Source organism: Oryzias melastigma, linkage group LG7, assembly GCF_002922805.2.
Source record: "Oryzias melastigma strain HK-1 linkage group LG7, ASM292280v2, whole genome shotgun sequence".
In the NCBI taxonomy this organism is placed as follows: domain Eukaryota; kingdom Metazoa; phylum Chordata; class Actinopteri; order Beloniformes; family Adrianichthyidae; genus Oryzias; species Oryzias melastigma.
In genome coordinates, this window is record NC_050518.1 from 17,658,901 (window position 1) to 17,679,836 (window position 20,936).

Consider the following 20,936-nt stretch of genomic DNA (forward strand, 5'->3'; position numbering starts at 1 on the left):
CGTTTTCTTAACCACACACTTCTGACTGGTACAAACAAGCGTAAGGTTTATGCTGCCATTTTATGACAGTTTATGGCCAGAGGCTTTATAGGAAAGAATGCAGGAAACAAACCTTAGCAAAAAGTGGTACAGTTGAATTTTATTTTAAGTATTCTTGAGTATAAGTATGGCAAGTATACTAAAGTATAGTGTAGAAAGTATACTAACTGAATACTTTTTCAAACTATATTGCAATATTCTAAGATTAAAACATAAACAATATACAATAGTTTATAGTAGTTCTGGGCAATAAAGAATTTTTAATATGATATACAGTCACTTTTTTTCGATATATATAACGTAATATAAATAAAAAAAACTATGAAGTTTGAATTCTCTGTTGCTCAAAAGGGAAATGTGTAATCATCAGAGAGTTGTTTAGATTGAAATATTGCATAAACATAATGCAACTGTTTTTTTTTTTGTTTTTTTTTTGTTACCAATAAAATGCATAGATGTTGTAGACTAAATTGAAATTTAAAGACACTAGAGGAAGAGACTGGAACAGAAATTTACCAAAAGGAGAGCTGATAAACACAACTAGTTAGATGCAAACATTAACTTCACTAACCTGTAACTTTTACTCGCCAAAGAGGAGAAAATGCTCACAACTGGCTAGTGTTCATTTCAGAACTTCAAAATAAAAGTCTATCGTGATAGACTCATTTTTCTATTGAGAATAAGTTCTATCACGATACATGTTATTATCGTTTTATTGCCCAGCCTGAGTTTATAGTATATGAAAAATAAACTTCCAAGTATATTTCCTTGCTTTTAGTATAGAGAATAAGTATATTGTTGTACTATTAAATAGAGTACTTTCTGCTAAGTGTCAAACTGATTTAAAACAAATTATTAGAACACTAGAGGGGAAAACATGTCCTCAAAAATGATATTTAAGCATCAAATAGTAATGAAGGAGATGTAAATAAACAAGTTAATCTTCTGAGAAAAAAAAAGAAAAATCAGTGAGGGGAAATGCCTTAAAGTACAATGGAAACAAAAGTAAAAGTATCGTACAGGTGTGTGCTTAGTTATGTTCCAGGCAACAGATTTCAGGGAAACACATTGCTCTTTATTTCAGCAACAACATAATAAGACGGTGTTCACCTTCATGTTTGTTCTTCCTTTGAACAGTCTGGCTTGACCAGCTTAAGGCTTTTTGATTCCAGCTTTGTGTCTGAGGTGCAGCACTGTTTGATTCCCGCCACAACACGCTCATTTATGGTACCGGGTGGACTCAAACTGTTGGCACCATTAACAAAACCTCTTCTGGCTTTTGTTTTTTGGAAATGGCAAGTGTGCTTTGTTGGCCACAAATCTGGACAAAAACAAGACACAAAAATGCCAAATCGGTGAAACTAATTCAGTCAAAAGCACATAGCAGGACTGTAATTTGTACCCATAAGTGAGCAGACATAAACAAAGACAACACCCAATCAGAATGTTCCTCTTGTAAATACTTAATGAATAAAAATGACTTTTATTCTGAAATGTAAGAATGATTATCATGACAGCTCAGAACCTCTTTTGGAAACTGATTAAAGCAAAAAATATATATAAAATTAAAAAAAGACTTCTTTTACCAATTCTACCACTTTTTTCAAATGTATCTCCCTTTTAAAAATAAAATAACAAAAATAATAATAACAATAATAAAAAATAAAAAAGCACCTCAACCCTGTACCATCAATAATATCTAGGTAATAGTCTCGGAATGTGCAGATTTTTCCTCATTTGACAGTTGGAATGCATTAGACGAGGATCTGCAACCCTCTCCTTATAGTTTACACTCATTTACACGCAATCCTGCTGCTTTTGTTGCATAAGGTGGTCAAATTCTGATACTATGAAGTCCAAAATACTCCATAAATGTGATGGAAAACACAAAGAAGTGCATAAACATTCCAGAAGAGGGATTTCCTTTTTTTTGTTTTGTTAAAATAGTACAAAACCATACCCCTAAAAAAACAGACTGAATGTAAACACACCAAATTAAAGATATGGCAAGAGTTTCATAAATCCCAGAAACAGCATGAAATTTCTCGAGAAACCTCAATCAAACTTAAAAGTTTGTACATTCAACTCAAAAGTTGCTTTAAACTGCCCCCTCAGGTCGAAGCGCCTTCAAAGCCCCCTTCAAAATAAAGCTGCGGAAAGGTTTTCTGAGCAGAACGTCCCGTTTGTGTTCTCGCGGACGCTTTGAAATTACGGCGCGGTGACATCTTTGACTGCCACACCAACTCCGTGACGCTCTAGCTGCCATAAATAATAACGAACATTGAAGGTTTGTCTGGACAGGACCCCCCCACACATACACACACACCTGCTCATGATTGATAACCTCTTCACCTCTATCTGCCTGTTTGTGCTCCTCTGAGACCACAAGACGACCAGTGTACATCCAACTGCCATTTGTGCCACATCATGACCTGAGAATTGATACAGAAACCAAAATATGCACCACAACTTCACATATTTTCTCTCACTGTGTCAGCAAAATAAAGAGACCACATCTCTTTTTATCGGACAGGACAAAGCAGATCTGCGAGACCACTTCTCCCGCCATTTCTCTTTTTGGCGGGATATCCGTGTGGCACCAAGTCACGCCGCTTTCAGTCGGTCACACCGTGGTTTCGTACTCCATCACTTCTTTGGGTGTGCCCAGACATCGGTACTGAATCCTTGGTGTGACTGGAGCAGCTTTCTCTAGCACCAGAATGGTTTTACGCAGACGCCGGTCGATGAAATGAGCGTCCCAGGCCGGGTATCTCTTCCTGGGTAAGTCTATTCGGATGACGGGCCCCTCTGTCCTGGGTTTGAGGTTAGGAACTGAGGGTTTGGCCCCCCTGGGAGGTCTGACCTTAAAGACATCTCCATCCTGCTCCCTGTCTGACCCTTTAGTCCTCTGCAGGGTTCTGGGGGGGCTGCTCACCAGATCCGGGGGGAGGCTGGACGCCGGGGAGGCCAGCAGCTCCACAGGCACTTCCTTCTCCACCGTGTAGCTCCACCCTGAGACGGAGCCATCAGGGTGCAGCAGACAGTAATACACGAACATGAAGAAGGTGCCCAGAGCGTAGCTGCTGGCCACCACGCACACCATCATCACGGCGTAGAAATCCGAGTTGCCGTGGCGATCGGTACCGCCCCGGTACAAGTACCAGATGGTGGTGAGGGCCACGTTCTCGACGAACACCGTCACACTGTAGATCAGCAGCCTGCAGTGAGTGCGCCCCTCCCTGACGCTGAACCAGCAGAAAACGTAGATGATGCCCACCATCATGTTGTAGATGATCTCCTCCCACTTCGACATGCAGAAGTCCGTCTCGCCTTGAATGATCCAAAACGTCATGATGCACCAGTGGGCCACGATGAAGATGCCGAAGTAGAGCTGGAACACGGAGGCAAACAGGGCGAAGGCCAGCGTGCGGGCCGCGATGGTGAACAGGTGCCACAGAATCTGAACGATCACGGCTTTGTAGGTCATGGGGACCTTATCGTCTCGGGAGTCCCTCAGGACTTTTTGATAAGATGAGATCATCCAGGCGAGGGATATGAGTGAGGCAGAAGCAGAAAGTCCTAAAGGGACAGGAGAGAGGAAGAAGATGAGATGGATGGAGATGACAGTTGAGTAACTAGAAAAGTTGCATTACCTGCAATAATGCTAGTGTGAATACTTTTTACTAAAAGTAGTCGCTGAAGATGCTGAAGCTTTTTGCTGAAAATAGTGACGCAATTTAATAGCTGAGGGATTTGTTGACAAACGCTATTTGCAAAATGTTAAATTTGCTAAAAAAAATGGAAATTTGGATAAAGAACTATGAAAAAGCACTGAAGTTGACCTAAATTTCTGATTATTTAAAAATTGCTTAAAAGTCCCTAATAAATGGCAATTTTGCAAAAATATTTAGTGTGTTGCTTAAAATTTAAGCAAAACTCCAAATTAGCCCCAAAAAACCCTGGTAGATACCAAATTAGCCAAAAAAGTAAGCTCATTGCTTAAAAAACTTAAAAATAGACTAAAATTCCTCAGTAAACTAAACTAGTCAAAAACGTTGGCATGTTGCTATAATAGAAGCTAAACTCTAAATTAGCCTATAAAAAATTACCCAAAAATATTAGCATCTTGTTAAATATTAGCTAAGATCTAAATTGGCTTATAGAAACCTCAGTAGATTTTAAAAAAATAGCTCAAAACATTAGCATATTGCTAAAATAGAAGCTAAACTCTAAATTAGCCTATAACAAATTACCCAAAAAGTTAGCATGTTGTTAAATATTAGCTAAGCTCTAAATTAGCCTATAAAAAATTACCCAAAAATATTAGCATGTTGTTAAATATTAGCTAAGATCTAAATTAGCCTATAAAAAATTAGCCAAAATGTTAATATGTTGCTAAAATATAAGCTAAGCTCTAAATTAGCCTAAAAAAACCTCAGAAGATAAAAAATTTGCCCAAAAAGTTAGCATTTTGTTAAAATATTAGCTAAGCTCTACATTAGCTTATAAAAAAAATAGCCCAAAACATTAGCATATTGCTAAAATAGAAGCTAAAGTCTAAATTTACCTATATAAAATTTACCAAAAATGTTAGTATGTTGCTGAAACATAAGCTGGTCTCTCAATTAGCTTATAAAAACCCCAGTAGATAAAAAAATAACCAAAAAATTTAATGTTTCTATAATATTGGGTAAACTCCAATTTTTTAAGTTACTATAAAAGATTAAAACATAACCCATGAATATATTTAAAAGATTGCTGCTAATCTATTTACAATTTTAAAATTTCAAGAATTTCTCATTCACTTATGGTACATATTTTGCTCAATATTTCAAAAAATATGAAGTTTTATGAATACCAAAAAAAATAAAAGCAGTGATGTTGTGAACAAGCTGAATGTTTTGATACAAAGATTATTGAAATTGCTGAAAGTGTGATTGATATTGATATGCCAAAAAGCATACAGAAAGGAGCAGGAGAATCACTATAGTTTGGATGCTTACTAAGCATTCACACAATTGTTTTACGATTCAGCGAAAAGTGTAAACCTATGGGGGCTTAATTGAGGTGAGCTCAGTGACACAACTCAGGGTGATCCATGAAGGCTGAGGATTTTTTTGGGGGGCGGGGGGACTCACCCTGGAGGGGTAGCACCTGACTGGTGTGGACCATGATGCTGAGCTGCAGCACCAGCTGAGGAGCGCTCTTCAGGAAGGACTCCAGCAGACGCAGCATGCTGATATCTGCACTCTCAAACATCATGCGCCAGTAGTAGTGCCTGCGCTCCGGGTCTCCGTGCCAACGGCTCTGCACCCCCAAATACAGGGCATGGACGTACCTGTGCATAAAAGGCAGACTCGTTTAAGATTTACCCTAAAAGCATACCAATTCAGGAAGCCTAAAAGCCCCTCTCTGATAAAATTTGTGTTTTTAGCACGTTTTTGTGGCAGTTTTTTGATAATGCAGGGCATATGTAAGTAAATAAAGCTTAAATTTAATAAATTAAATGTTTGTATCCAAGGATATTTCAAATTATATGAGGTTCTATAAGACAAAAAAAAACATATTTTAATCTTCTACCAAGTATGTCTTCTATATATACAGTATTCAAAATCATTGTTGGATCTCTACAGGGTGTAGTTGGAAAATCAGTGGTTGTCAGGGAGGACTGGAGCAATAAATACCCATAAATGCTTCAGCGGAAGGAGGGTCATATAAAGCTCAAATTGAGAGCCTCGCTGAACCACAAGAGAAACCGTGTAACCCTTTTTTTTTTTTTTTTTTTAGAAAAAGTGCCTAGGGGTGCACGGATGCAGAAAACAAAAAGAAACTGGGGGAAATGAGCTGTGTATTGAGGGGGCAGAAACTCTCAGGAGGTTATAGAGTACACTGTAACACAATCCCACATCATGGGAGCTCACGTTCAGCTCAGGTAGCCATCTTCAGCTGATCCCTGATCACCTGATGAAGCGCATATCAGTAACAGATTGCTCCCGGGTTAACAGCTGAAGGTATGGAACACTGCTAATCCTCTTAACTCGCCAGTGACACTTAAACACAAAATCTTAATGTAACTTTTCAACCGTTAACAGGATAATTCCAGTAGATTCTGAAGGAGAAAAGCAGCGCTTTTCTCCTTCAGAATCTACTGGATTTATCCTGTTAACTGTTGAAAAGCTACAGAAAACTAAAGAACATAAACACTGGAGCTTTGGTGTTAAAGGGTTAAAGCAGAATCCATCAATGTTCTTCAAGTTTGACTGAGCTTCACTGTCCGTCTAACCTCATTGAGTCTTTTCTAATGATCGTTCTAAAATATGCTTACATGGACGAGCCATAAACGTTTGAACAGACACCGGAAACCCTTTTAACGTGTATAAATATTAAATTATTCATATTTAATCTCCTTCGGTCAGGTCATTCTTTTTCTGAATGGTGGCTGATAGTTCTCCAGATGAATGACCTATAAGCCTGTGTGGGGCTACAGGAAATGGGTGGAGTCAAAGTCTCCTATTCCAGGCTGTCAAATCACATAAAAAGACAATTGAGTTCTTCCAGAAATCCTAGGTTTTATTGCTTTAGGGCAGGAGTGTCAAATTTAATCGCATAGAGGGCCAAAATCCAAAACACACCTTAGGTCGCGGGGTGAACAGGATAAACATTTATTGAACACACAAAAACAAGATTTTTAACACTTTAAAACCGTAACTTATTAACATAATTATGAACTAGATATATAGCATTACCTGTGATAATGCTAGTGTGAATTTGGCCGCTGAAGATACTAGTGCTGATAGCTGAAGATGCTGAAATTGATAGCTAAAAACAGTGAAGCTGATAGAACGCTAAAATATTAGCTAAATGCCAAATTAGCCCATACAACTAAAATAAATAAATAAACTTAAAAAACAGGTTAACCAAATCAGCTAGCATGTAGCTAGCATGTAAATATTAGCCTAGCTCCAAAACTACCTAAAAAACAAACAAAAAAAGCATAAATTAGACAAAACAGCTAGCATGTGACTAAAATATTCGGTAAAATAGCCTAAAAATTCTTAGAAAATGCCAAAATAATCCAAAAAGCTAGCAGAAAGCCAATTGGAAAAATGTTAAAACATAAATATGAATAATAAATGGCAGGAATATTATTCCAGAATAAATTAACTTAACCTTAATTACTTTCAATGTTTTATCAAGGAAATTAATAACAATAAAATAAAAGGATCTGGAGGGCCGGATGTAATTACCTGAAGGGCCGGATCCGGCCCCCGGGCCTTGACTTTGACACATGTGCTTTAGGGAGTGGTTGTTGTGTGTAAGCAGCAAAACACTGGCTGACCCAAACAGAAGGAGACTCACCTCCAGACCTGAGCCAGCTGAAAGATGTGAATGACGGCCTGGAAGACCCACATGAAGGCTCTGCAGCAGCTGCGGGCTCCTCCTCCGGTGGCCGGCCCTGACAGCACGGCGGCCGCCACCGCTCGGCCAGCGCCCCGCTCCCCGCCGCTGTCCTTGGTGCTGAAGTTGCTCTCCTCCGCTCCCGACGCGGCCACCACCGCGGCCGCCGCCGTGCCGCTGACGCTCTCCGAGAAGTCGAAGGCGAACCATCGGAAGCTCAGGACCTGCACCACCACGGACGGGACGATCACAAAGACCAGAGTCAGCGCGAAGCACCAGTACTCCCTCCGGAGGTAGTAGTCGGCGGCCAGCCACAGGTCTGAGGCCCCGTCCCAGAAGAACACCAGGAGGGCGCCCAGCGTCCAGCAGCAGTCCGGCAGGGTGTAGCGCTGCTCGGCCACGCGGTCCTGCGGAGGCCGCGGCTCCGACCGGGGAGAGCTCTGAGGCGGGTTTTCGTTTCGTAGAGAGACGGGAGCTCCATCAGATTTCGCGGCCATGTTTGTTGTAGGGAGGAGGGTCGGAGATGGAGGGGGGGGAGACGGAAGGAGGGAGGGAGGCGCTGCGCGTGGCTGAGAGGGAGCGGACAGGAACGGAGGGGTCGATTCCGATTTTTTTTTTTCCGATTCTTCAATTCAATTAAATGTCAGTTTACACACTGGTACCCCCTTCTTTTTAGAAATACATTAATAATCTATATATATTTTTTAATATAGTTATATTAATCGGTTACAGTTTACATACTGTAAAATGTATTAGTGAAATAATGAGATTGTTGACAGCATACATTTTTACATGGAGAAGCTCTAACAAAAATGTTCTGATCATTAACATTGTAAACGTTGTTCTTCTTCTCCTGGAGGGCGTTTCAGTTTGGCCACTAGGTGGCGATCACGCTATAGCATTACACCTTATTCCAGAAGAAGAAGAAGAAGAAAGTATGACCAAAAAACTGTGTTTTAGACCACAAATAGTTACTTAAAAAACATTTCTTTAAAAGAGTTTGGAAAAATTCATGCCTGAGTTTAAAAAGATGCTTATTTAGCATGCAATATATGTTTAGGTTGACCGAGCGTTAGCATTAGCCGCCCTATGGGAAATTCCATTAAACATGAGCATCAAGGTAGCAGACTTTACGTTATGTGCTAAACCCATCTATATATTTATGAATCGATTATTGATCTGTTAATATTAAATCGATTCAAGTCGATGAATCGATTTTATCAACCCAGCTGTAGTATCCAGCACTCATCGTTCAGTTGATGTTTAAATTACATTTAAACTCCACACAGATCTGCTGTCATGGAATTAGAGGAAAGCCGACCTATAGTTCGGTTTGGAGATGATTTATTCTTCTCCTCTGTGATTTTAGAAGATTCGTCTGCTCAGTGACAAGTTCTTCATCATAACTTACAAGTTTAAAACCAATGAGCGTAGAGGATCTTGCATTATTTAGTCTGCACCCTCTCCTAAGATGAATTTATTAATAATAAATGTGTAACTAAAGTGACCTTTAGAATCATCCTGCTTGACTGGATCTGTCTGATAAATTAGAAGGGGTGTCAAAATTCATTTTAACGGTTCGATTGATATCATAATTTGTGGTTCCCGATATGATTTCATATTTGTTCATTTTGAATGATCCAATTCACTGACCTAAAATGGAATCCAGGACATTTTTAGCCAAAAATTCCACCAGTGTAACTCAGATAAATACCTGGTACTGAACAGTGCAGGTGAAGTTTATCAAATTTCTTGTATTTCTAACAAAGTGTAAATTAAACATTTGTACAAACACACAAGTAAACAAGAACTAATAACAAATCCATCCACGTTTTATAAAGTTCCGCCCACTGTTTCTATGAATCGCAATAATAGAAACAGAACATTATTAGAACATTGAAACACATTTTATGGTCACATGACTTTACAAAATTCCACACATTAGACTGTATTGATGGATTGATCATTTTTTGCTGCCATTACATGTGTTGTCCACTGTGATGTCACCTTGTCATGTTTATGTTATAGTTAAATAAACCTATTGCCCCTTAATCCAAATGGTGTTTTTGAAAATTTATACATTTTGTTTTAAAGCTATTTTATAATCCAGGTCAATGTGATTAAAAATTTGTCTCAAACAGAAGGATCTGGTAGGATTGAATATAAATCGATTAATCGGTTAAGTCTTTAATCGCTACACTCCTATAAATCAGACTAAAAAAAGCAAAGGCTCAGCAGCAGCTACACTCAGGAAGCAGCAAATCCACCAGAACCTGCTGGTGACATTCTGTCGCTCCACCATCCAGAGCATGTTGACCTCCGCTGTGTCACTTTGGCTCTCCAGCTGGATGAAAATCATCGGCCGCCCTCTGCCCATAGTAACCTCCATCCACACCTCCCGCTGCCTCAATCGAGCCAGAAACATTCTGAAGGACCGTACACACCCCAGACTCTCACCTCTTCAAACTGCTGCTTTCTGTAGAGGCTGCCAACCAGGACAAATCCACTCAGTCACAGTTATATTCATTCTGTTAGATTAAGAAAATTAAGTATAAAATTGCATTTCTGAGTATTTATTTATTCAAATTCTTGTGAATCATGAGCTGATGAGAGAATGATGTTTAAGGAGCTTATTTGAGACACTTGACTGGCCACAAGCTCCCTGCTCAGCAACATGGAGTGGAGGGGGCTTACTGTGTGCCAACAGCCCCCCACCCACAATGCACTCCTGCCACTCTGCAGTTACTACCATAGAAAACAAATTTTGACAAAAAACGGCATAATCATAACTAAGACACCATTGGGAACACTTTTACGATAGATCCAAAGATAATCGGATTGGGACTTTAAATGTGCATACTGATGCATTATGGGTAAACGAGTCCAATATATTAAGAGTTGTGTCCAAATATTCATTTAGAATCAAGCTAAATTAAAGCTGCTTTTATTTTGAAAATAAAAAAGTGCTTTTAAAATGTGTCACTACTTCCTCTGAGACTTTAACCGGCACGAATTTAAAGTCCCCGTCAATAACGACCACAGAAAAAGAAGATAATGAAAATGTACTAAAATTTAATCATTCATAAAAGCTGGAAAAATCTGTGACACAGCAACAAGAAGCAATATTAGAGGTGGTTTAGTACAATTTATCATTTCAGCCTCAAGACAAATCAGAACACCCTTTGCCCCCATCGGTCTATAAAATACAAATTTACTTAACTTTATTATGCAAAAATGGAAGAACAATATATTATGGGGAAATATGGAAGGCTTGCAGCTGTCATTATAAAACAAAGTCACTTAGGAAAGATGTTACCAATGCACATCCTTGTAAGGAGGAACCAGTAAAGTATTGACAATGACACGTCTTCGTTAGTGCAGAAATGTACAAGAAGACCGAGATTTTCACTTTTCAAAAACATATCGTCACAATATGTCAAAGACTGATATTACTTTGAATAAAACATTTGAGTTCCCATACATGGATTGAAATCCAGTCTATGCTTTCACATAAGACAGTTTCCAGAAGAAAGACACCTTGGATAAGAACAACAAAAGTAAAGAACAGAAATGAAACTGTTGTCACCGAGCCGACTGTACAAATTTCTTTGTCATTAAAAAGCAGAGAGGTTCTTAAAGAGTATGTGCCGTGTCTTGCGAGTGGTGAAGTTTCCGTCGGCCTGTTTCAAAACGCTCTGGCGAGGACTTGGAATGCTGGCACCATCCACGGGGAAACAGTAAATCATCACATGTTTCTGCAGGTTGAAGGAGAAGTTTGTTAGGAATGAAAACAATGACTACAGCACTGTTTGGGTGGAGTTAACACTTTTTTTAGCTGGAGGCCATTAATGCATTTACTCTAAGACATGTTTGACATTTTAGCTCACTTTATTAATAGTATGATGTTTTTATTTTGTGAGCTGTATTACAGTTTTTTAGCAAGCAACTTTATAATTTAACCATAAAACTTTATTTATAGCAATTGATGAGGACATTATTTGTTTTAAATAATTAAAAAAAGATGGTCATTTATATGTATAAACGTTATGTATAAAAGTTGGCTAGAATTTGCTTAAGACAAACGTTCCCCAAATACTCCGTAAAGACCCACTCCAATGAAAATCAAGTTTTAACATGTTCTAGTAGCATTTTTCTCATAATGGAGGATATATTAAAAAGAATGTAAGATTTAAACCACATTTTTGAGTGTTTCCTTAATCAAATCGGATGTTTGAAAACGATCAGTTAACGACGCGGTCACTGACGATTCTAAATCCTCCACTTGCAGACAAATGGATCCATTAAAGTCTTTATTTTCCTCGTCTGAGCTTCCATCTGGTTACAGACTGTACGGCTGGATAGCTCTGATATTTCTCTTTGTGCTACGCTAACATTAGCTAAGGCATGTGAGGTGTTTGTTGCTAGTGGGAGAGTGTAAACAAAGGATGATGGGAAAATAACGAGGCCAACTTCCACACCAACAGTCCTGCCAAGAACCCAAAATCTGCAGAAAATATGTCTTAAAAAACGACAGAAGCTTTTTGATTTTAGCTTTAAAAAAAAAAATCAGCATATTTAATATCTCCAGACGACTGCATTGTATCTGAATCAACTCCTTTTAGCATCTGCAGAAGACATTTGGAGCTTTTTAATCGAACAAAGCTGAGGAAGTGGAGCTCTGGGAATTGTAGTTTTTTGGTGGATTTAAAAACTATTTTTTCTCTGGTTTATTTGACATCAAACCAGGGAGAGAACTCATATACATTAAACAATCGATGACTGTCATATGTATTTTTCTTTTATACAAAGTAAACTTTTTAAAACAGTTTCAGTGAGAAACTTTAGTTCCATGTTTCAGCTGCAGGGGGCGTCAGATTACATACCAATAATAAAAAGACAAATCATTTGATAAATCTGTAGACATTTATAAGATTTCTGTTGTCCTCTACATCTCGTTTTTTTTTCTTAAACTTCACAAACAAACAAGTGATTAAAGTCAAACAGTGCTCTGCTTTAGAGGTGTGAATACAAAGTAATTCCAGAAAAAGGTTCTTCATTTTTGCCAGACACAATTAGTCTGCAATTATTCCTGAGCAGCTGCAGGTCAGCAGACGTCTGGAGTAAATGTAGCTCCTCCACTCACCTGCCTGGAGCGACTGTGGGTGGCAGTCTTAGAGCAGCGTGCAGCCAGACTTCTTTTTCGGCTTCCTTTCGAGCGGAGATTTTTTGTTGATCTGTCGCACCAAATCATAGAAAATCTGCAACAGAGGGACGAGGTGAAGAGGATGTCAACAATTCACATCAGCTGCACATTTCCCAAGAGAAGAGCTCCATAGATGAAAAAATGTGTGCTCAGGCTCTAAAAAGTCAGAGGACAGACGATCTCATGAACCCTGAAGCTGTGAAGATTTATGAATTCAAACTTAGAGGATCATTTTTGTTTACGTTAGTGCTGAACTAAATGCGTTTAGACTGTAAGTCTGACACATTTATGAGGCATCATCATGTGACAGAGTACTGAAATCAGAAGTGAGAACGTGTTTTTCAGCATGTAGAACGGAGCTGCTCCACCAGGACATCAAACTCACCTCATTAACGTTGATCTTTGATTTAGCCGAAGTCTCTAAAAAGGCACAGCCGTTCCACTGGCGGGACAGATTCTGCCCCTGCTCCTTTCCAACCACGCGCTCATCTTCCAGATCACACTTGTTCCCCACCAGGATCATGGGAACCTGAATGAGAGGAGGAAACAGTCAATCGGAAGTTGGACTTTATAGCCACAGAACGGCTCCCAGTGACGGTTTTGGTGCTTCAAAAGAGCTTTAATTCGATTGGTTTGACGTTTGCAGCCGGGATTCATAAATAAATGAACAGCTGAGCTCTGATATCACAGTCTTGGACTTAAAGTAAATCTTTTTGCAATGAAGTGAACATTTAAGGTGTATTACCAGGAAAAAGTCTTCTGTCATGTGTGCTCATTTGTATAAGATCTAAAGGTGGTGAGCTCATGTTCGTACAACAGGTGAGCAGCATTCCTGTAGATGACTCAGCATTTTCACCTATGGGGATGACCGTCTACAGATTTTCCTCTCGTTTATTTCTGTTAAATTAGGCTTTAATTGACACGGTTTGTTCAGTTAAAAACAGCCTATGAAAGTGAACAAGTTAAAAGATCTGCTGTAAATCCCAAAGCCATCAAACACAACGTGCATGAATGGAGACCTATGAACGAGGACGATTACATGGAACACACATCTCTACCTAAACATGAAGAGGAGCTGCGTACACACAGCATTGTTCTGTAATGTTCTGACACGATTACTGACTGATAAAAACATGTTTCTGCAGATCTGCTGGAAGTGAGTCACATTAAACATTGATAGTATTTTAACCCTTTAACACCGGAGATGTCACAGGCAACACCTAAATCACACATCCTCCTATGCAGATCAGCTGATTCTGATGAGGAGAAAAGCTGCTCTGAACTGATATGCAACTCAGTGCTAAAGTTACGTGTTACAGAACGACACAAGTCTGCTTTTCTCACCACTGGAATTATATTACTTGTGTTAACGGGTGAAGAGTTACTGTAGTTGAAAGAACGTCAACAGCTAAAGATTTGATTATCAGGAACCTGATTGCAGCAGGCTTAAAGAGAAATATCAACAAGCTCCAGACTAAAAGGTCAGGTTAAAAAGTTTGAAGAAAATTGCAATTATGCAATAATTGGGATCTAAAAACCGCAAAAAGAAGAAAAATTGAATGCATAAATACAGCTCCAGAAAACAGTGGACTTCATTTCTTTCAGTTCCTTTACAATCAAGACCACATCTGCAAATGTTGGTCTGAGCTTTCCTTCTCCTTTAGGCTGCTCAAACACTAAAGTTTTTATTTGAAAGTGGGCAAAAATATCAAAAATGAAAAGAGAAGGAAAAAAAAGACATTTAGTGTCTCGTGGCTACAGTTAATATTCTGAAAACTGTAAATTCTTGGTCAGATAGTCTCAAGGCGACATTTTTGAACAAACCGATTTGACCTGATCAGATAGTCGACTTCCGTGCGTGTCTACTGCCCTGCGCTAAGCTACATAAAGGCCAGCTTCAACTGAGTCATAGATGTTTGAATAAGACATTTGCAAATGAGGAAGTCGTGTTACACAAGGTACAAACAAGCCGAGAGATCCGCATTTTAAGACTTTAAATAATTATGAATATAAAGCAGCGCAGACAGAAACTCCAGCTACACACGGGCTTCTCCAATCCACTCCAATTGGTTCTGTGTCCACAGTCCCGCCCACAACCCAGAAGTGTATTTCTAATGAGCTGCTGAGGATAAAATATGTCTGAAACGACAGAAGCTTTTGAATTTTGGCAACAACAAAAAAAAACGTCATAATTATAAAAACAAAAGTCCAATGGGAGCGATTTTAAGGACCATAAGGACTCTTACACTAAAAAGGTTTTGCTCAGTCGGGGGTTTGGGCATAAAACAATAAAAAAAAGTCAGAGCCACATTTAATGTATTATACTTTGACACTCTGCTCTGTAGAGAGCAGATCAAAACCACAGAAATATCACAGTTCCAGCTGGTTTGGAGGCTGTTGTGCCTAAAAACATCACTGAGCAGGAGGAGGGAAAAGAAAAACTGGGCGCTTTCTCCATTAAAAACAGCTTTATCAGACATTTCACAACTCATTCAAACTTATTTTTAACTACATTTTTTTTAACTTGAAAAGTACACAGCTGACCAGATGTTCAGCAGCTAGTGAGGTCATAACCTCAAACATTGCTTAACTTCTGGTCAGCTGCAGCTAATGGCGGCTACCAGTCAACATGGGTTGCAGCAGTGATGCTTGAGCTTGGCTCGCTTTAGTTTAACCAATCTCTACCAAATACAAACTCCACACCGATTCATTTAGGGGAACCAAACAAAGAGAGGGTCCTGTGGTCAATCTGAAAAAAAGCTCCTAGACTTTTAGAATCACCAAACCTTTTAAGAATAAAGGAGATTCTTTGCGTAGTTTCTTAAATCACATGCGAGTGAAAGCCAGAGCATAAAAACAGCTAAATCTTTAATAAATTGGGATTCAGCACATTATGTTCTGTGTCCTGATTGGCTGTAGATATTGTCAATTAATCTCCTCTGTGCTGTTTCTTGAATAGATTGTGTTCAGCAAACTTAAATAAACTTTGATCACTAGCAGATCTTTTTATTCTTTAATACTGGACTATTTTTATAAAAAGCTTTGAACAAGACGGAAAAGTATGAAAATATTTACGCATAAAGTTTGCAGTGAGCAGTTTTACAGCCTTAAAACACCTATAATCCAACCTCAGATTCCACCTATCACAGGTTATTATTTTAACATAAGGAAGACTGTACTATATTTCCCTCAAATGACTTCTAAAGATCTCCCAGCACTCACGTCCTCGGTGTCCTTTACTCGCAGGATCTGCTCCCGGAGGTCCTGTAGGTCGTTAAACGTCGACTGTGCTGTAATGGAGTACACCAGAGCAAAGCCTTGTCCGTTTTTCATGTACAGGTCCCTCATAGCCGTGAACTGTTCCTGCAGAACCACAGAGAGTCCAGATCATCAGAAATCTGCTGCGAACATCAACCAAAACCGACTCTGGGTTTGCTGCTGCTTACTGTTCCGGCTGTGTCCAGGATTTCAAGCATGCACTGCTGCCCATCAATCTCCACTTGCTGTTCAACAGGAAAAAAAAAAAAAAAAGTTTTAACAGGTTGTAGTTTCTATGTTAATTTCGTCTCTAGTGTTGCTCGTATTTGTACCTTTCTGTAGGAATCTTCTATTGTGGGGTCATACTTCTCCACAAAGATGCCTTGCACAAATTGGACAGTCTGGAAAAGTTAAAATTAATCAAATATTTAACTTGCAGTCTAAGATGCATCAGGAATTGGTCATAAACTCTAAGGAACTGATATTTATCTGTTTAAATATTCAGAAAAATCTTTTCACATCCTTTTCTAGTTTAAACGGATACTTAAAAATGTTAAAATATTATTTTTTTTATTAATTAATACCCAACACTTAGATGACAAAAAACATTCTTAAAAAAAAGTGTTGGATCGCAAATGTAGTCTGAAATACTTTTGCCTGAAAGACAAATCTGTATTTTTTTTAGGTACTTCTCACTAAAGTGTTACAAGTTATAAGAAACGTCACATAAAGCTCACATTTCATCCTTTCAAACCTCATCTTACCATGTTTTTTTATCTTTAAAAAAAACACACACATTTTGGACAAACATTGACCTGAGTCATTAATTTATCAGTGCAGTTCATGTTTTCATTTTTCCAATGATGAACCAGGAGAATAAAAGTCCTGAAAGGGATCCATAATTTCCTCCCCTCAGAGATCATAATGAAAGATGCATTAGTTTAGGGTTTTATGCTCATCCGAATACTTCCATACATTTCTACAGTCATAATGGTGACTTCAGTGACCTCCAACAACAAAAAGCATCAGTCACTGACAGATTTTACATGAAAGGTCACTTGTCTTACACCCACAGAAGCTTTAACTATAAATGTTTTTTTTATTTGAAAAAATACCAAGCCTTTCAAATTATTTTTTTACCTTTACAGTTTGCAAAAGTTGCCCAAAAATATTTGAATATTCAAAAAGTGTAATAGTAACTTTAATGTTACCCAGAAATCAGCAACAACACTGAAACCACAACAGGAAACTAATAGAGTTTCAATCGAAAGGTCATAAATTAGCTTATGAACTTTGGATTAAAGGTTCAGCTGATTCTCAAAGTTCAGAAAAATTGATGTTTATTCTTATTAAATTTGCAGTCATACTTGACGCCACACAAACTGCTATTAATATTATTGAAAATATATCTGGATGTCTGACGTCTGTGTTAACCAGAACCCTAAAATACTTGATGACATGAACTCACCAGTGCAGATTTTCCCACGCCTCCTGATCCCAGCACAACCAGCTTGTATTCACGCATGGTGGGCAACTTCACTGGACCGCACAAGAGTCTGTGAAAGAACAGAGGCAGGATGGCGAAGTGAGAACAGAGCTTTCTACTACAGAACACAACAACTTCTTTCATCATTCAAACGTGCCATCTTTATTTGTTTAAAATAAACAGAAAATAAAATATTTTCACAATTTGTGTAGAAATGGGGCCTAAAAAAGGACTAAGTAATAAAGTAAGAGGTATAAACAACAAATACAGCACCTATAATCATGGGAAAAGGAATACATATAAATAAAAATATGAATATTAGGTTAATACATTTTATTTATTTATTTTTAATAAATAAAAGGTTACTAAATTTTATTTATTCTTCAATAAATAAAATGGAAAAAACAAGCAGGTTTTAGCCCTTGACTCCTAGAATGTGAAATAAAAGCTAAAGCTAGTGTTTCTGACTGCAGGTAATTGTTCCAGAGCTACAAATAACTTCACCTCATTACAATACAGGGGAAAAAGGCCACCAAGAATGACCTATCATCAGCCTCATCAGCCCGACACACTTTCAGATCGCACGCATGGCCTGGAATTAATTAGCAGGAAAGCGTTCAAGTGCGACACGCTTCAAACAAAAATAGACTTCTTTTAAAATCAATCAGCTGGATCCAAATTTAGGGAAATCGTCTGTACATACAATGCGAAAAACCAATGATATCTTATGAATTACAACGGCAATTTGGTTATTTTACAACTCAGATTACTAGGATACAAAACAGACATCTCCTAAAACAAAAGATATCAGGATTTTGGATTTCAAATATTGATTTTTTATTTATTTTTTTAGAAAACCAAAAAAGGAAGCTCAACACTACTAATTGTGTCATGATGATACATATATAAAGTTATAAAATTAACTGATTTATTCATCTTTTACATCTAAATTTGACTTAAAACAGAAATTGATTTAAAAAAAATTAAAATCAAAAAGTTGCTGTCAATATAATCTAAGTAAAGCATCATAATAAACATTATTTCTTTATGTAAAATGTGACAGGGCATCTACAGTAAAGCATCAAAGTACATCTTTGCATCTGCACGTGATGTAGGTCTGTGAGATCTTTGTCAAACGCTGAGACAAGCGCTACATACAGCACTCTGTCACAGTCGGCCGACATTAGCAATTCTAACTCTGATGTATGAAGGACAAACAGAAACCCACAGTGCGAAACAGACACACACAAAGAGCCATTGTGATGACCCTCCTTTACTCAAGTACATACAAACACAAAAAAGGAGATCAGAGAAAGCACGCATGCCCACTGTGCCGATGTCATTACTGGGGTGAGGGGGCGTACCTCGAGGTGACGCCAGCATGCGCCGAAAGCGTCTGTTAGCTTAGAAGTGAATGTATGAAGAGGGGGGAAGAAAAAAATCACTCCGTTTAAGATGTAAATTTGTGTGGGTGTCACAGCCTTTGCCTCAAAGCCTCTCACATCAGATAAACAGCATAAGGCTTCCTCTGACAAGATTTGAGGCTGGACTCAAACAGCTGAGGCAACAAGCACTTCATTTATTCGTCCTACGCCGGGCTTTGAAAATTAAAATGCTTCCTTGTTTTTGTTAGCAGCCAATGAATATTTTACAAGCTAAAAAACAGATGAAATAAATCGCTTAATTTTTTTTAAACAATAAATAAACAAATCGACCTACTGTGTTCACAGATATGACGATAAGTCCCTCTACATCTGGGGATAAGGGGTCAACAGATCCTCAGGTACAATGATGTCAACCGCTCCAGAGGGATCGAGGCTCAATGGGGAGCCAAAAAACACCAACAAATGGTTTGAACTAGTCCTAAAGAAAATCAAGAACATTTATGTCAGAAATACATTTACTACTGATTAAAGAGGGATCATATCTGTCACAAAAGGAAGAGGATAAGTGAGTCATTAGTAAACTCTGTGACCTTTACTTTAGTGCGAAAAAACAAAACTGTTTCCCCCCAAAGGAATTTACACTAAAAAGACAGGATCAGGTGTATGCTTTTAAAGATCAATTCAATAGGATTTAACACATTTAGGGTTAATGACAACTATGGAAAAACAAGTTAGATAACAGCAATAAAATATAAACAAATTAGTTTGAACTCAACTTCTAACATTAAACGTAGAATATAAAATAAATATGAATAACATTTGTTGGGGTTGAACTGCAATGAAGCTAACTAGGTGACTCAGGCCCTTCAGTTCAATATAAAGCAGGTATCATGTGTCATCCCCGGACGCTGGAACTGCGTTTTACCTTCACTCAAATGAACAGGAAGGCGTCCGGTTCGAAACTTTGACGAAAACTTTCTTAAAGACGATTTATTTTTACGAATCGCGGTTTACGACAACGTCGTGGCGCACCCTGTCTTTTTTTTTCCTTTTAAACCGAGAGCCGCTAATAAAAGTTGTCTTGTTTTCGAGGCAACTTTTAGCGGAGTTGGTTTCGAAAGGAAGGGTGTGGCTATTAGTTCCCTATTGTAACAAACGCTTTAACACCGTGTAAAAGTTACCCAGTCGACTGACGACATTACGTAAACGCAAACACAGACTGGGAGTGCATTTTACTCGACAAATTTTAAACGTTATCTACAAAAAGTCGTGTGAAAACTTAGTCTGACAACTTACGTGTTAGCATTTACCTAGCACGTATAAGCTAACTAACGTAGCCGGGCAGTATGGTGAAACTCCGCGCTGCAGAAACGATTAAAACTAAGCCTAAGGATGTTTTATTCAAAAGAAAATCGAGTTTACAGCTTAATGCTCATATCCCCCTTAATTTATTTTCTAACTTTGTTGAAGTTTCATAGCGGCTCACGAAACTACTTAGCTCAGACTGAGTGCTAACAAGTTAGCATAAGACTGAACTCTGGGTGTCACTACTTAGCAAAAGTTCAACTTTAAATCACCGTTTAGGTTTACCAGTTTATAGAAAATAATCCTAAATAACAATGAGAAATGAAAAAAAAATAAACGCTAGGTTATCTAAATCCCCATAAATGTCTGTACGGAAATCTCGTTAGAATCAGTGGTTAGCAACCGTTAGCTTTTGGAGTCTTCCAAATTAGCCTCCTAGCTAAGCTATTTTACCAACAAACACTAATCTTTACCAGCAGCTTTACAAATTATCCGGGTAAAAAATAATCAATCTGAACCGTAACGCTGTCGAACTATTGCGTCATGATTTCAATAATTAGCCACCAAAGAACTCATTTTAATAATAGTGAGTGCGAGCTTCATGAGACTCACCGTGTTCCGCTATGTGTGCGCTAAACGCTCCGAGCCTGTGGATGTACGGAAGGGTTCAGCGGCAGCCGCTGATTGGACCAGACTCAGCCAATCATGGCAGCGCAGTTCAGGCGCGCGCCTCGTCCTGCTGTCACCATCACTTAAGAGCTACCAAATGGGATGTAATACCTGTTTACTCTATTAAAGTTTACTTTAGCAAAAACCCTTCATCAAATTAGAATATTCTGTATGTATTTCTGTTTTGTAAGTA

The 20,936-nt window shown here is 38.4% G+C and overlaps 2 protein-coding genes across 2 annotated transcripts; both read right to left on the bottom strand.

The window, feature by feature from the left end:
- Nucleotides 1-464: 464 nt before the first annotated feature.
- On the bottom strand, nucleotides 465-8,271 carry zgc:198371 (uncharacterized protein LOC497072 homolog). Its single transcript, XM_024294163.2, has 3 exons — nucleotides 7,399-8,271; nucleotides 5,178-5,377; nucleotides 465-3,618 (listed from the first exon to the last, which is right to left on the bottom strand). Exons 1-3 carry the CDS (start codon nucleotides 7,932-7,934, stop codon nucleotides 2,663-2,665), a joined length of 1,692 nt encoding a protein of 563 aa, XP_024149931.1. The 5' UTR covers nucleotides 7,935-8,271; the 3' UTR covers nucleotides 465-2,662.
- Nucleotides 8,272-10,489: 2,218 nt separating this feature from the next.
- Nucleotides 10,490-20,830, bottom strand: LOC112158849 (ras-related protein Rap-1b). Its single transcript, XM_024292479.2, has 9 exons — nucleotides 20,687-20,830; nucleotides 19,104-19,247; nucleotides 17,367-17,454; nucleotides 16,231-16,299; nucleotides 16,087-16,143; nucleotides 15,863-16,003; nucleotides 13,026-13,169; nucleotides 12,581-12,695; nucleotides 10,490-11,192 (listed from the first exon to the last, which is right to left on the bottom strand). The coding sequence occupies exons 3-8, from the start codon at nucleotides 17,421-17,423 to the stop codon at nucleotides 12,609-12,611; spliced, it is 555 nt and encodes a 184-aa protein (XP_024148247.1). The 5' UTR covers nucleotides 17,424-17,454; nucleotides 19,104-19,247; nucleotides 20,687-20,830; the 3' UTR covers nucleotides 10,490-11,192; nucleotides 12,581-12,608.
- Nucleotides 20,831-20,936: the final 106 nt, after the last annotated feature.

Excerpts from the sequence above, each read along its gene's own strand:
- zgc:198371 (XM_024294163.2), bottom strand. The coding sequence starts at position 7,934 with ATGGCCGCGAAATCTGATGGAGCTCCCGTCTCTCTACGAAACGAAAAC. Across the intron at positions 5,378-7,398 it reads CAGCTGGCTCAGGTCTGGAG|GTACGTCCATGCCCTGTATT; the intron begins GTGAGTCTCCTT and ends TTTTATGCACAG. Across the intron at positions 3,619-5,177 it reads TCAGGTGCTACCCCTCCAGG|GACTTTCTGCTTCTGCCTCA; the intron begins GTGAGTCCCCCC and ends CTGTCCCTTTAG.
- LOC112158849 (XM_024292479.2), bottom strand. The coding sequence starts at position 17,423 with ATGCGTGAATACAAGCTGGTTGTGCTGGGATCAGGAGGCGTGGGAAAA. Across the intron at positions 16,004-16,086 it reads TCCTGGACACAGCCGGAACA|GAACAGTTCACGGCTATGAG; the intron begins GTAAGCAGCAGC and ends GTGGTTCTGCAG. Across the intron at positions 12,696-13,025 it reads CAAAGATCAACGTTAATGAG|ATTTTCTATGATTTGGTGCG; the intron begins GTGAGTTTGATG and ends CCTCTGTTGCAG.